The sequence below is a fragment of the Saccopteryx bilineata genome, chromosome 11, assembly GCF_036850765.1.
Source record: "Saccopteryx bilineata isolate mSacBil1 chromosome 11, mSacBil1_pri_phased_curated, whole genome shotgun sequence".
In the NCBI taxonomy this organism is placed as follows: domain Eukaryota; kingdom Metazoa; phylum Chordata; class Mammalia; order Chiroptera; family Emballonuridae; genus Saccopteryx; species Saccopteryx bilineata.
This window is the reverse complement of record NC_089500.1, coordinates 35,538,144-35,554,245: the sequence shown is the minus strand read 5'-3', so window position 1 is coordinate 35,554,245 and position 16,102 is coordinate 35,538,144. Positions and strand designations below refer to the sequence as shown.

Here is a 16,102-nt window from a genome sequence, read left to right as displayed (position 1 = left end):
CTAATCATTTTTATAAATATTTAGCTATTTGATATTGATAAAGTATACCTTATTATAACACTCTTACAGTAGAAAAACCAGATTCAACTCACAACATTTTTCCTGAAGCAGTTCATAATTTTTAGTATTGTCCATACTGTATGCATTTCTATATTGTCAGGAAGCTAAATAAACTTGTAATGTATACTGCAGAATAAAACATTTAAGCATTTATATATTACAAACATTTAAGCAATTCAATGCAGAGATTTATACAGAGGCTTTATAAGTAGAAACATGAGAGACAGTTGAATTAGTACATAAAGTTTTTATTTAAACTTTTCCCTCCCAAGCAGGCTTCATTTACACATTCTAAGACTGTACAAAATTTACATCCTCTGTGACTTATTCACTTTCCACTCTCTAATAGTTTGTGTCTTTCTGAAATACAGAAAGCTTTACTTATAGTTCTCATAAATGCTTTTATTTATTTTGGCTAGAAATAAAAAATAAATGAAGAACAAGTCTAAGGAAAGCAAATATCCTTGTATAAACTGTGACATTCAGACTGAATGGTGACAGCTGACGGTAAAAAGGTTCTGAAGCAGACCCCGTGCTCTTCATGAAGTCAGCTGGGATTTTCCTGCAAAGTACTGTGACTTTTCTTTCTTTCTTTCTACTTATTCATATGCTTTCAAGGAAAAAGAAATGGAAGTTAATTGCACTGGATATATACTTATATATATATATTTTACAATGGATCCTTTGGATCTGAACATACAAATAAATACAAAAAGAACGAAAATTGCACTTTACTGTAGAAATGGGATTGGATTCCAGCACACCTGTCCATCTTGACATGTTCTGCAGTGAAAGCTTATCACCAGGCAGTTTTAATCTGTTGCTTTCCAGTGGTGTTGTTTTGAATGACACATCTGTTGAGGAATTCAACAATATCTCTGGGTGATTAAAAAAGTATTTTAAGCTTTTATTTACTCCTAATGGATATTGTTCCAGATCCAAAGAGCTTGCTTGAAAATCAAATTCATATTCCTGCCGGTTTTGTTCTCTTGACTGGCCACACTGAGACAGTCTCATGCTCTCCTGATCTTCTGTTCCTAAATTGCTCAGGCTTCTAAGGACAACTAGCAACTGCTCACTTAACTGAGCTCAGGCGTCTCTGGTGATAACAAACATATATGACGGGTTGGGGAATAATCAGGATAAGTCATGTGCTTTTCTAGAGCCAAATCTAAAGCCATTTTTAGAGCCCTGGTGAGGAAGAGAGGAGAGTATTTGTTCAGAGCTGTAATTTGCTCCTGTGGCTCTTTTAAGTTGTATGTTTTAGGAATGGAAGAAAAACTGGAACTGTACTTAAAAAAAATATATTCTTTCTTTTTGTTCCCGAATTCCTGAAAGCAATCTTCCAGTTTTCATTGTGGGTTAAGTTTGGGTCAGATATGTTATCCAACAAAAAACACAATATGGCATGACTGCCTGCCAGTCCTACCATTTGAAACAAATAACAGGCGTGTTCACTGCTTATTTCTATACTGCAAAAATGAGAAATCCTCCATGAACTGCCTACTGACATAGCATATTTTGTTTTGCTCTTTCAGATAAAATCGAGGACATGGAAACGATGACTGTGGCTAACGTGGAGTCTATAGGGCATAACGCAATTGCTACAAGAGCCAGTATCTTTCTCCTCTCTGATCCCATGAGTCTGTTAGGGGAAGAAGGGTTATGAAATAAAGTTATATAGAAACAAAAGTGGTTCTCTTTAATCTTATATAACTTTCTATAACTGTGCTGCCTATGGAGTTTGTGAAGTAGCCACAGGTTAGGAATACAGAATCAAGTGGCAATTTCTGTAATGCAAGTATTTTAGTAGGTCCAATTTTGAATCATTCATGAACACAATATCCCCAAAACTTCAACATAGATCACATGCAGGTAGACTACAATGCACAATACTGATCTTAGGTCTCTCTGGGGGCACTCTTTTCTATTTTATCTTTCTCCTTTTGAAAGTTAAGATCCACAGGAGGAGTTTTTGTAAAGCTGGGACAAGTTAAAACCAGTCTGAAATGGAAGTCTGTTGTGATCCGAGTTACAGACACAGTATCTGTTCAAGAACAAGTCTTTTTCTTTGTAGTTACTTGTAAATCACCAGCAACCAACAATGGATTTCGGCAGCTGTACCATTCGAATGTATTGTTCCTCATGATAACAATGATGTCACCTGTCATTGTCTCCTATAATGGGATACTGTTCATTCTAGGGTTTCCTGGTGTTATTTATTATAAGGTACACAGGCGGGCAAGATCACCGTGGCACAGGCCGGGCCTGCCAGTGGTTCTGCTACGTCTCCTTCCAGTTCTGTCCAGGTGCCTTTCTCTGGGCAATAGCATATTGTGGATGACTTGTAGGCCCCCTGCAATGGCAGAACAGAGAGCATTTAGGGAAGTGCAATGGCCACCTGGTTTATCACATTTGCCTGGCAAAGAAAATATCGATTCTCTGCTCTTGTTTAAAAATTCAAAATGAAAGCCATAGATTTTAAACTGTTTTAATCCAAGGGAAAATTAGAGCTTGACAAGATTTGAAAATTTGTTTTTATGTGTGTGTGACTAAGAAGAAAAGTTGAGTACCTAGAACATCCTAGATGATCAACAAATCCCTTCAAATCATTGACCAAAAAGTAGAAATTATCCTGCTGCTTTAAGTTTTTAAAAAATTCACCTTAAATAGTCAAATAATTGAAGTAGATTGGATTTTAGATCGTTGCCTCATGTTTTCATTTTTATTTTACAACTGTAGAGAGAATTAGACCTGGGATTCAGAACCAGTTTAAAGTAAACTAGAAATGAAAGCTTGCTGATTTCTTTGCACACTGATTTACTTTCAAGAGGCCACATGAGAAACAAACAAACAACTAATCCTGTTTCCTTTGTCAACCTCTGGGGCTAGTGTTTGTATAACATTTCTCCTCCCAAATCAAAGTAGCTTTCTTTTTATCACAGCCGACAAACACAATTCCTCACCAACCTAACGGTCACTTTTCTGAAAGAGTACTCCTGGAGTCTGGTGCCAAACATGTATACTCTCGTGGCTAGCAATTCGTACCAGCAAACAGCCACGTGTATGAGTATCTAGTTATATATGTCAATACCTATTTGCCTTCATATCACTAATAACCTTTAAAGCTCCCCCCAAAACTTTATATAACAACCTTGTTTGAAGCAGAAGAAATACAAATCAAATTATTAAAACCCCAAATTAATCTTATAAAACCAACACATATAAATAGGAAAAAGATAAAAGTCATCATTGAAAAAGTGAGTATGTAGACCACCAGACCATTTGTGTCACCCGATGTGATGTAATTCGAACTACAGAGCTACCTCCTCAGTTGTTTTTGCCAAAAATAAGTAACAAAGTTTTTATAAAAGAGAAAAGCTGAATTTAATTAAGCCCTTGTCTCTCTTCCAGTCTATAGGAAATATGAAGACATGACAATGAAAAGGATACCACAAGGAGTCATTAGCTAATTGCAGAGTGCTGGATATATGATAACTGACCCTGCTTTTTCAACAAGTCAATGGCATGGAACAAGAAGTAGGACGGGGTAACATTCCAGTTTGCCAGAGATGTGTAAGAGATAATAACTAATACAAGTGAGACTTGTTTTAATGTATCAGTTTGAAAAATACATTTTTTTTCAAGTAACTAGGAGAAATTTAAATATGGGTTGGATATAAAGAAATATATATCATTTTGTTGGGTTTGATAATGACAGTGTGTTTAGATAAATGAACAGTTTTTCAAAGAGATAAATACTAACACATTTAAGGTAAAATAATATGATGTTTAGAATTTGCTTCAAATTGTTTCAGTAAAAATTTTTTTGGAGAAAGAATAAATGAAGTACGGATGGCAAATACTTGATGGTTATTGAAGTTGGATGAGGTGTAAATGAGGGGCCCCTGTACTCTCAGTTCTGGTGTATGTTTGGGAATTTTAATAATAAAGAGGAAAGGGAAGTAAAAGTAATGGCTAATTACGTATCCTCAATTGAATCTGTGGCTACTGAATAATCGATTTCCATTTTCATGCCTTACTTACTGGTCAGAAACTTTTTAGACTCTCTGATTCAAACGATTTCAACAAAGTATGTGCAAAACCACTTTAGTCTGACTTTCAGTTGGAAAGCTAGAATTGTAAGAGTATGGGGAAGGGAGAGACTCAGAGACCTGACCCATTTTATGACAGCTGATCAGAGAGCAAGCCAGCTCTATAGCAGCCACACTGATTTATTATTTAAAGTACTTTACTTTATGTAAAGTTTGCATGTGAGCATGATACTCTTTGAAGGGACATGCATGGGTGATAACACACTTTGAAGGAAACAAAAAGTAAGTGCAACTGTAAAGAAGGAGGAGAAGTTCAATGTGGGTACATACCATACTCCAGCTGTAACCCCCCACGAGGTAAATGCTATCATCAAGCACGGCACAGCCAGGACCACTCCGACCCTCCAGAATGGGAGTTTGGAGAATATTCCACTGATCGCCTTTTGGGTCGTAGCATTCCACGAGCATTACATCAAGGTGGGAGAAACCTAAGTGACACAACAAAAGATAAACTCTTACGGTCCCCATTTACTACTAGGGCTTTTTTTTAAAAAAAAGGTCTAGAGGCAAGAATCAGGTAATTTGTGTCTTGAAGGCACAAGTGTATGAATTTATTGGTGAAATGAAGAGATATGTCAGAGAGACCTAAAACAAACAAACAAAAAAACTTAACTCTGGGTATTTTAGGTTAACTAAAAAAACTGACTAGATGTCATTGGTTGATTATATGGGGGAAGAGCTTATTAAAAGTGGTGTATTAAAACTTTTCTTAGAGGTTGAAAATAATTACAGTTAAAGCATTTTATAGAGTGCTTTTTAATAAGCTAGTTAAGTAACTAGCCACTTTCACATGGCCTGTTTCTCACTCAGTTCAATTTCAAGGATTGTGGAAGGTCAGAGCTGCAGGAGACTTTAGAGACCAATCAGACCAGGTTCTTCATTTTTTTTAAAAAAATTTTTCATTCTAGAGAGAGGAGATGGAGAGAGAGAGAGAGAGAGAGAGAGAGAGAGAGAGAGAGAGAGAGAGAGACGGGGAGGAGCAGGAAGCATCAACGCCCATATGTGCTTTGACTAGGCAAGCCGGGGTTTTGAACCCGTGACCTCAGCATTCCAGGTCTATGCTTTACCCATTGTGTCACCACAGTTAAGGCATCAGGTTCTTTATTTTTAGATGAGGAAATTGAGGCCCAAAGCAGTTAATAACATTCTCAATATCATATAGCTCTCTGCTTTCCTATCAAATTCAGTGTTATATAAATGCACATAAAGTTACATAATGCACATCTATTACAAAAGTTGTAGTCAGATACAACTATGGAGAAACAAAGGAACCAAGACATGACTCCTAAAAATAATATACTTTAAATAAGTTTATTATTTTCATTTAAAAAGCAAATAAAATAAATTGACAATTATAAATGATTCTTAAAAGAGATAATTCTTTTTAAAGTTTTTTTTTCATTTATTAATTTTAGTGAAGAGAGAGGAAGAGAGAGACAAGAACATCTATCTGTTCCTGTATGTGCTCTGAATGTGGATGGAAATGGCAACCTCTGTGCTTCGAGACGATGCGCTAACCAACCGCGCTATCTGGCCAGGGCAAAAAGAGATAATACTAAATTTAGACGTGAAATTCTAAGTGTTTTCTTTTTTTAAAAAAATCACATATTAGCTTCTTTGTGCAGCTATGACTAAAGTTTTTATGTTTACTACCAAAAACAATTTTCTGGACAGAATATATTATTATAACTTTGTTGATAAGCGATAATTTATTTTACTGATAAGGAATAATTTATTTTACTACATTCATTGTTACAACAAATTGTGCTTTTTCAGTTATTAATGCTTTCATTTTAAAAGTTTTCTGTAGGTATCATTATTCATTTCCTTCATGTGTGTGGTACTTAAAATTAATCCTATCAGCAGAGGAACTCATTTACACAGAGTAAATTTTATCTGGTCAACATGATTTTTTACTTGGTTAATTACAATTATCTAATGATAAACCCCTCTTGGTCAGAAACATGAGATGCAAAGTTATTGTGACTTAAAAAAAAAAAAGACCTTTTAGATGATTTCCTCCAATTGCATACAAGCGATCATTCATTACAGCCAAAGTGTGGATGGCACGTTTAGTGTTCATATCTTGTTTCCGAGCCCAGACATCCATTACGGGGTCATAGCAATATAGCCATGGGACATATTCTCCATTGTGTACACCCCCTGTGAATTAAACATATACATACTAATCAAGAAAGTGCCTTTGAACTGAACTTTGTAACAGAAAGTGGAGGAATGACTTGCCTGAAATATATATTTTCCCATTGTGCACGGCTCCCGCATGAGCTGCCAGAGGCTGCGGCAGAGAGGACACGTAACGCCATTCGTTGGTTTCTAGGTTATAGCACTCCACGCTGGACAAATAGCCGGTTTCATTCCTTCCACCAATAACGTATAAGTGTTTGTCCAACCGACATGCGTAGAAACTGGCTCTTCTACAGCAAAAAACAACAACCCACCGTAAGTCAAAAAGAAGCTCAGTCAGTTAAGGAGAGGAGATGTATTCAGCTTCAGAAAGGGTTGCATACCATTGAAAATCACACATGTAACTACCTTCTAAATCTGAGACCTTGTAAAGTAATCATGAGCACTGCCTAATTTGGTTAGCATTTCTGATATTAAAGTAACAGTAGAGAGAAATTCACCAACTCTTTGTTTTAGCTCTTTTTATCTTGCTTCTGATACACTAGTAAAGTGTTCACTAATGTTTGGGATATCTGGTACCCTGTGAGGATATCACAGCTCAGTAAGACAAAGTGAAAAATGAGGTAGATAATGTAACAATAATAAATTATCTTGACATTCACTTTCTTTATGGTCCTTCAAGGGTCATTGTTCCCAATTTATAAGAGAACTACATCATCAAAATTTTTCTTCAATTATCATTTTTCTCCCCCCACCCCTAATACTACAGCAAATAGAGAAACTTTGGTGAACTGAATATAGTGTTAAAATTTTGCTGTTATATATAACCCATTATAGGAATTTTATCTATGTAATGTTTTGTGTTGATTCTTAAAAAGCAATGGGATATTATAAAGTCTCTATTCAAGAGAGAATGTTTATTAAATTATTTAACTATGCCACCAAAAGCACAATATGTAAGCTGTGTTGAAAGGGTTGGAGACAAGAAGACTGATTTTGAGGTGGACTCTAATCTAGGAGTGAAATATTGCTAAGGACCTAAATTAGAGTTTTAGTGGAAGATATGGGAAAGGGTGATAAAAAAAAAAGATATTTTAAAGGAAGACATAAGACTTGGTGACTAATAAGATGTGAGAGCTGAGGGAGAATAAAGGTTTGAAGAGGACTCAAACCTCTGGAGTTAGGAAGACTAGGTTAAAATCTTAAGCAAATACTAAACCCTTTGCATCCTTTTTCTCTGTGAAGCAACTAGAATTATATATTCATAAGGATAACATGTGGTCCAAATAGCCATGTGTACTGACAAAGTACAATTGTTAAGTTGCTAAGCCTCTTAGTAAATATAATTTATGTTTGGTAAATTATGGTCTTCATAAAAATTGATGTTAAGATTCTTGGGCAATGTCAATAGCAAGATGAGAAGTCTCAGAAGTTTTTATCAGTTTAAACTATATGGTTGGGAGATTTTCTAAGTTGTGTTTACAAAGTACCCAAGCCTCTGGGAAGCAGTATGTAGCATCTTGATTAACAGTTTGTTCTCTGGAATAAGATTGCTTGGCTCTACCATTTATGGGGTGTGTGGGCTTTGACACATTACTTAACACCTCTCAGCCTTAGATTGTTCATCTATAACAGGAGGTTGATGATGGTAACTTCCTTTCAGAGTTATTTGTAAATACACATGTAAAATGCTTGTTATAGTGTCCAGCATTTTGTTCATGCTCAGGACCCATCGGTTAATATTACCTGAACAAGTTTTTAAAAATCAGACATCAAGATGTTTGCATGTAAGTCATAGTGAAAACAGTGTGGAGGTTCCTCAAAAAAATTCAAAATGAAACTGCCTTTTGACTCAGTGGTTCCAATTCTGGGTATATATCTGAAGAAACCCAAAACACTAATCCAAGAGAATATATGCACTCCTAGATTTATTGCAGCATTATTTACAATAGCCAAGATATGGAAGTAACTCAAGTGCCGATCTGTAAATGAGTGGATAAAAAAGCTGTGGTATATGTATATATTTATAATAAAAAACAACATGATGGACCTCAAAGGTATTATGTTAAGTGAAATAAGCCAGACAAAGACAAATACCATATGAATTCACTTATACGTGGAATCTGAAGAACTAAATAAATGAACACATAAAATAGAAACAGACTTATACAGTGGACAGAAGATGGATGCCAAAGGGGAGGGAGACTAAGGAGGTGGGTGAAATGATGAAAGGCTTAAGAAGTGCTAATTGGTAGTTAGAGAATAGTCACGGATATGAAAAGTAAGGTATAAGAAAATATAGTCAACAATATTTTAATAATTGTATGGTACCAGGCAGTTACTTGAAATATTAGGGAGAACACTTTTGTAAAGGATGGGATTGTCTAAACACTGTGCTGTACACCTTAAACTAATACAAAATAATGTTGAATGTAATTGAAAAATAAAATTAAAAATATTTTTGTATAAATATTTCTTAATAATACAGGGTGAGGCAAAAGTAGATTTATAGTATTGTTTGAGTATCCACTTTTTTTCAGCCATTGGTTAAATTATCAGTCATCATTACCTAAAAGATGAACCATAAGTTAGGATAAGAAATAATAACAATAATATAAGACAAATATTACTAACAAATGATACAAAAATTAATAAATAAATAATATTACAAGAATAAACTGTTTTGCATTCTCACAACTGTAAACCTACTTTTGCCAACCCTGTAGTTTAAGTGACAACTAAAATTTTTTAATATTTGTGTAGATGACTTACTACCATACAGGTATGGTATATGTTATATATGGTGATATATCCAGTTTTCTTTTATCTCCAACTTTATTGAAGTATAATTGACAAAATTGTAATATATTTAAAATGTAAAATGTGATGATTTAATATATGCATATATTGTAAAAGGATTCCCACACATCCATCACCTGACATAGTTACTGCCCCATTTTTTTATGAGAACACTTAAAATCAACTCTCTTAGCAAATTTCAAGCATACAGTACAGTATTAACTATAGTCACCATACATTAGATCCTCAGAACTTATTTATCTTACAACTAAAATTTTGTGCCCTTTGACCAACTACTCCCCCTTTCTCCCACTCCTAGCCCCTGGCAACCACCATTCTATTTTCTATTTCCTTAAGTTCAACATTTTTTTTAGATTCCACGTGTAAATGATATTGTGTTTGTCTTTCTCCATCTGGCTTATTTCATTCAGCATAATGACTTTCAGTTTCAAATGGCAGGATTTCCTTCAACTGTGTGGCTGAATAATATTCTATTGTTTACAGACACCATGCTTTCTTTACCCATTTACCTGTTGTCAGACAAGGTTGTTTTCACATCTTGGCTATAGTGAATAATGCTACAACAAACAAGGAAGTAGAGATATCTCTTCAAGATACTGATTTTGCTTCCTTTGGACATATATGCAGAAGTGGGATTGTGGGATCATAAGGTTCAGTTAATTTTATAGTCCTGAAATTGTTAGTATTATCAATAATTTTAGAGTATTATTTTGGCTATGTCTGTTTTTTTTTGTGATGCTTTTAAAAAATATATGTGCTGTGGAAAATTTAGGATAATAAACAACAGAGATGGAAAAGGAGGAAGGAAAATAAAATACTCAGAAGAGACAGATTTCATAAAGTAAGATTTGTTAACTTGGACTCATGTCTTCTGAGGAGTTCATAAAGCCCTTTTAAAATTGTAATAAAATGTTGTGTGTATGTGTGTGTGTGTTTCATATGTGCATATTTTGGAAGAATATGGAGAAAGATTTTGGAGGAAGATTTAATAAAATTTTCAAAGGAATACAAATCTAAAATAAATAGGATTTCCTGGTATAGAAGAGTAAACACTCATTGAAATATAAAATTAGAATGAAAAACAATTGTAAAATTAAGTGCATAGAGATGGACTCCTGGCCCCTTTTATTTCTCTAACGTGATTTCAATTGTTATTTTATGAAATATGGCAAGTCAAGATGATTTTCCTAGTGATTTTACCTTCTCAGGTAAAATGTTTCATTGAAAAAACTGACACATGTCTACAAAAATCTGTACATTGATATTTCTTTGCACCATTGACACAGAATAGATGAGTATCCCTCTCCCACTTAATTCTATGACTGGTCTGGAAGATTCTGAAATAATTAGTTTACTAATTTCACTGACGTGCCATTTTAAAATAATTTGGATTGTTTGGGTTGTAAGGTGGTGAGTTCTTTTCTACACACTATATATTGGTCTAAGAGAAAATGCCCATCAGTCATGACAAGTATGAAAACCCTCTAGTTAAATTGTGACAGTGGAGAATAAGAAAATGAGCTCTCTTTGGAAGTGTGTGCTCCTTTTGTCTAGTCTGGGTTTCAGTTTTCTCACTTTTCCTTCCTCCTCACTGTGACACTCAGAGAGCTCGCTTTCTTTTTAGCTGAGGCATTCTCAATTTGATGCTCCCTGTGTACTCCTAGCTTTATCCACGCAGTGTCACTGTTAGGATCTGAATGAAATGCACACACACACACACACACACACACAGTAGGTTTTACTTCCTGAAGAAAAGTGCATTTTTATGTAGAAATTCCAATAGCGAAGATTCCAAGTTTCTGACTTAATCCCTTGCATGCCCCAAGTGAGGATTCATGAAATGCATTCTAGAAACACTGGTTAATGGTTTATCAATAACTAAGAACATTTGCTCCAGGCTCAAATTTTACCATGCCAGGTCTCCTGCTCTGCCTCTCCACATGAAGAATATACCTGGTTTGGGCTATTTAGGCTATTTTTGGAAAAGTAAATCGAGGTGATCAAACATACTTTAAATTGTTCATCTCTTCCTCCTACAACATCCCCCTCCCCCTCCCCCCCTTCCCCACAGACACTTTCAGTCTATTGAGATAACTTTAAAAGGACTAGATGACTTCTGCAAACATACACTGTGTACAGGTCTTTAAAAGTCCTTCCTTCACCATGATGTGTTCAGTTTATAACCTACATTGTGAGATTGAGTTATTACAATCTTAACTCAGCTTGAATTTTTGAATTTCATCATCAGCTTAAAAACAATAGATTTTTCAAACAGAATATTAACTCTCATTGTTTCTTGTAAGGCTTCTAGATTTTCCTTATTCTGTGAAACATGCTTTGTGTCTGTTCTTCAAACTGTTTTTTTTCTTTTTCCTTTCTTTTTTTCCCTTAGACTAGCTAGGGATTAAGATCTCCTGATAATGATAGCTAAAATGTCTATTTTTGTTAAAAATTTTAAAGTCATGAAAGCATATCCATTGATTCAAGTTTTTATTTTTGCCCTCTTCTTTTTGAAGAATAAAATCCTAAGACTGGGACCAAAACAACTCAGCTGCATGACATTTAAATTTATCGTTTTGCTTAATCATTTTCATCAGTAAATTCAAAGGTATCAGGCATGCAATTCATGAGTGGACTTAAGGTGGAGGAAGTCTAGAGGCCATGTGTCCATTTTCTGGCTGAACTGGAACAGTGTTCTGCACTTTATTATACTCTTGGATGCTCTAATTAGGTAAGATATCCTAGGTATCTGTCCAGCCAACTCTTTAAGAATGGGTTACCCGAGAGTGTTTTACAACTTGTTTCTCTTGTTCTCAATCAGTTTGGTAACATGTCAGCAGTTTGGTAGCAGCTAACCAAAAGTTTGCTTCATGATCTATACAATGCAAAAATAAGTCAATTAAATGTTTAAGAAATATTTTTTCTGATCTGAAGCCTGTCCCATATAATTTAGTATTCTTTTCTTCTTTGTTTAATCACCAATTAGACCACGCTGATAACTGATCATGCTTGCTATTTTGAATGGAAGCTTAACAATGACAGAAAAATTTCATTTTAAGTTGTGGATTGCTGCCTGGGTCAACCAACCCATAGGAGATATGGAGCTAGAAGATTGGGCATCTGCGAAATCTGCCTTTTCCCATTCTGCTGTTAGGAGCTCTTTATTTGGTCTATCGAGTTGATTGTTCTAAATCTAAAAAAAAAAACCTTCTCTTGCTCAGGACCTGACATGATATACCATAATGACTTAGAAAGAAGTGTTCAACAGTCCATCCTGTCAACGGTGGCTGCCGGGCGCCGACCGACCATGGCAGGTCTTTTTATCAGGTCAATGAGCTGCTAAAAATTGTCTAAGTAGGACCCTGCCATGATAGGCCAGAGTGCCTCAGAGGAAGTCATTACAGAATATCAAATAAACAAGACACACTTTTAAAAAATTACTAATTAGGTTTTGCAGCAATACTTCTCATCCTCAGGGGCTCTACAGTGAGATAATTGACCGCAACGTGAGTTATGCCTCCCAAACCCAAGGCGTGAAGGTTAATTATCGTGGTGTACAGCCCCCAGCAAAGGGACCATGGTGATGAGATGCTGACATTTCAAATATGTTATTGATGTTTATTTTTAAAATATTGTTTAAGGAAAACTTTTTTTGAATTGTTTTGATTACAGGGTAAAGTGATGCAGCTACAATAACAACAAGCAGGAAATAACTCCCAAAAGAGGGAAACAACAAGAAAGGCATCAGGAGGCTTTTATGTATTCATGTGGACAAACAGGAAGATGGAGATGATGGTCAGGATACTAACTGACTAAGAATAATTTCCTGATGTACCTTTGAACTAGACATTTTTAATGATGTCTATTGTCTTTTAAATATGTTGTGCCCCATTGTTTTTAGTACATAGCTTTTAGTCTCCTTAAATAAAGTCTTAATATATTTATATGGAATAGAAAGTAAGTTTCTTTATAGCATAGATTCATAGTCTTCCCATTTTTTTAAATGCTAATCTATGAAACTTTTTTTTAAAACTTTTTTTAAGTATTTTATTAATTTTTCAGAGAGAGAGAGAGGGAAAGAGGAAGAGAGAGCGAGAGAGAGAAGAGGGAGGAGCAGGAAGCATCAACTCCCATATGTGCCTTGACTGGGCGAGCCCACCCAGGGTTTCGAACCGGCGACCTCAGCGTTCCAGGTCGATGCTCTATCCACTGCGCCACCACAGGTCAGGCCCCCATTTTTGAATAAATGGGATAGTCTGAAAATTTCTTTCTTTTTTTTTTTTGTATTTTTCTGAAGCTGGAAACGGGGAGAGACAGTCAGACAGACTCCCACATGCGCCCGACTGGGATCCACCCAGCACGCCCACCAGGGGGCGACGCTCTGCCCCTCTGGGGCGTCAATCTGTTGCGACCAGAGTCACTCTAGCACCTGGGGCAGAGGCCAAGGAGCCATCCCCAGTGCCCGAGCCATCTTTGCTCCAATGGAGCCTCGGCTACAGGAGGGGAAGAGAGAGACAGAGAGGAAGGAGAGGGGGAGGGGTGGAGAAGCAGATGGGAGCTTCTCCTGTGTGCCCTGGCTTGGAATCGAACCCGGGACTTCTGCATGCCAGGCCGATGCTCTACCACTGAGCCAACTGGCCAGGGCCTGAAAATTTCTTTTTAACTTGAAATTTATATAAAGGATCTCATTTGATCACAGAGCAATCAGATTGAATGCTTTTAAAGAAAGGAAATATTAAGGTGAAAGGTCATGAAAGACATAATTCAATCAAGAAAATAGGTTGTAAATTATTGTTATTATATTAAAGAATTTGCTCAAGAAGACGTTGAGATATTATTTAAAAAAAACACCAGTGTTAAAAATTGAGCATGTGCATTTGAATAGGCACATTGAGACATGGCCTCGTGCCTAAATAACAGCCGGGAGAAGCAAATAGGTATAAATGTAGTTGTCATCTTGTCCTTTGGTGCTAGGAGAATTGGGTGAGATAAACACTGTACATAAAAAATGAGAGGACACCTTGAAAAACTGGGTTTTTTTTTTTCCAGCTAACAAATGACCTGTTCTTGAATGTATGATGGAAAGATATTTGATGAGGCAAATGTAAAGGATTTGAGTCAGTGAGACTTGAAAACTTTAATATTGAAATTTATGCATCAAAATGCACAATACTGTGAGAAGGGTGTTTTACATTTCAATTATAGGATTTAAATACAGCATACATAACCAAGGAGAGTGAGATGGCCAGTAAGATTGTAGCTCTGTTTGCCAAAAAGCCCAATGCAATGTCATAAAGTGAGAAAAGTCATACAAAATTTTTCTTCCTTCATTAGGATAAATAATTGACTTACTTGATTATTTTTCCCCGTTGAGTTAATAAGGCAGTTAATCTTCATTGGTTGGGCTAAATTTTTTATTTTGCCTCATCTGTCTCCCCATTGGTTCCATTTAGCAGACCTTATCATGGAAAACCATTCAGCATCCATGCTTCTTGTGAAGCAGCCACTAATGTTTCAGATACAAGAAATACTTACCTTTCTTGCATGGGTGGAAGTTGTATCCAGCTATTAAATCGGGGATCATATCTGCTGACAAAATTTGTACTGTGTTTTCCTGTAAAAATATATTTGAGACACTTAAGACCTAGACTCCTTTGTTGTTTTCCACATTTAATAGTATTTTGTAAGATGTCTCTGTTCTCAGGTTTAACAAATAGATGTATTAGGTAGAGGAACTATCTAACATGGTATGAGAAGTGATAAAGTCAATAGAAGAATAAATGAGCCACCTCCAATGTTTTTCCTTTTTTTTTCACTTCTCCTCTGTCTTTTTAAAAAAATGAGTTAGAATTAAAAGAAATCAACCATAGTAATAATAGCAAGTATGTTATCAAACCAGTTTTATCCCAGAGTTAGGGTAAAAATTACTGGGTTTTGGTGTTTTTATGCCTTAAAAACATGAAGTTATTGCCTATAAATAATCAGTTCCAGAGATTACCCTGTGTGATATATCTGGTTAGACCTTTTATTTTTTTAAAATGATCCAAGAATTTTAGCAGCAGTACCATCCACCCTTTCCATGAAAATAATAGCAATTGCTGTAATAAGAGTTTAAAGGAAATCAGTTCTAATCTCTGCATGTTGTGTAAGTTGTGCATGTATGTATTTTAGGGAAGTACAGTTGCTGTGACCTATTGCAGGGACAGTGGTGAATGAGAAACATGGGTCCTTGAAGCTGGTTAACTCTTCTGTTGAACCTAATAAGCACAGTATTGCCTCTGAGGTATTAAAATTATTCTTATTTCCCATACAGTTTGACACCAAGAAATGGAAGCAAAAGACTATATTTCATATTCTGTGTAGCATCTGAGATGAAAATCGTCTAAAGCAGAGGTTTTCACCCATGGCCCACAATGTTCATACAACACCAGGGTGAATTCTTTCGCAGAAATTTCTAGTAGACCGGAGCTTGAAAACGATTGATCCAAAGCACCTGAGGTCTTAACTCTAAAAATGTGCTTTATATTCATATATGTGTAACTAACCATTGAAATATAGGTACCAAACTTGACCACAGGAATAAAGAGATAGCGTGAATGTGTGTGTGCATGTCTGCAGGCATGCATGTGTGTTTTCACATAGGTGTGTATACAACACACAACTATTAATTGCACAATGATATATTGAGCACTTATTACATGTCTTGTATGTTGTAGGTTCTGAGAATATATTGGTACAAAAAGAAAGACCAAGTTCTTCTATTTGTAAACAAATAAACATAATATATTATCAAGTAGATGAAGGCTATAAGGAAAAATAAAGCAGGGATTGATAGAGAGGCCAGGTTAAGTAGAATGGCCACAGATGCCTTTCGTAAGCTGTGCAAATATCTGCAGAATGAACTCAGGCAGTGGGGCAGGCGAGTATGAAGACCTTGGGCTGCTCATGAATTCAAAACTAGC

General features: G+C 35.7%; 1 protein-coding gene across 2 annotated transcripts in view; it reads right to left on the bottom strand.

Moving 5' to 3' along the window:
- Positions 1–629: 629 nt before the first annotated feature.
- The window catches only part of KLHL14 (kelch like family member 14), a 102,233-nt gene continuing 86,760 nt past the window's right edge, over positions 630–16,102 (bottom strand). For both annotated transcript variants that reach the window (XM_066247241.1, XM_066247240.1), the window contains exons 5-9: positions 14,676–14,754; positions 6,420–6,610; positions 6,180–6,338; positions 4,446–4,603; positions 630–2,416 (exon numbers count right to left, since the gene is read on the bottom strand). In XM_066247241.1, coding sequence (XP_066103338.1) covers positions 2,276–2,416; positions 4,446–4,603; positions 6,180–6,338; positions 6,420–6,610; positions 14,676–14,754 — 728 coding nt within the window. In that variant the 3' untranslated portion in view covers positions 630–2,275. The remainder of the gene's footprint in view (positions 2,417–4,445; positions 4,604–6,179; positions 6,339–6,419; positions 6,611–14,675; positions 14,755–16,102) is intronic.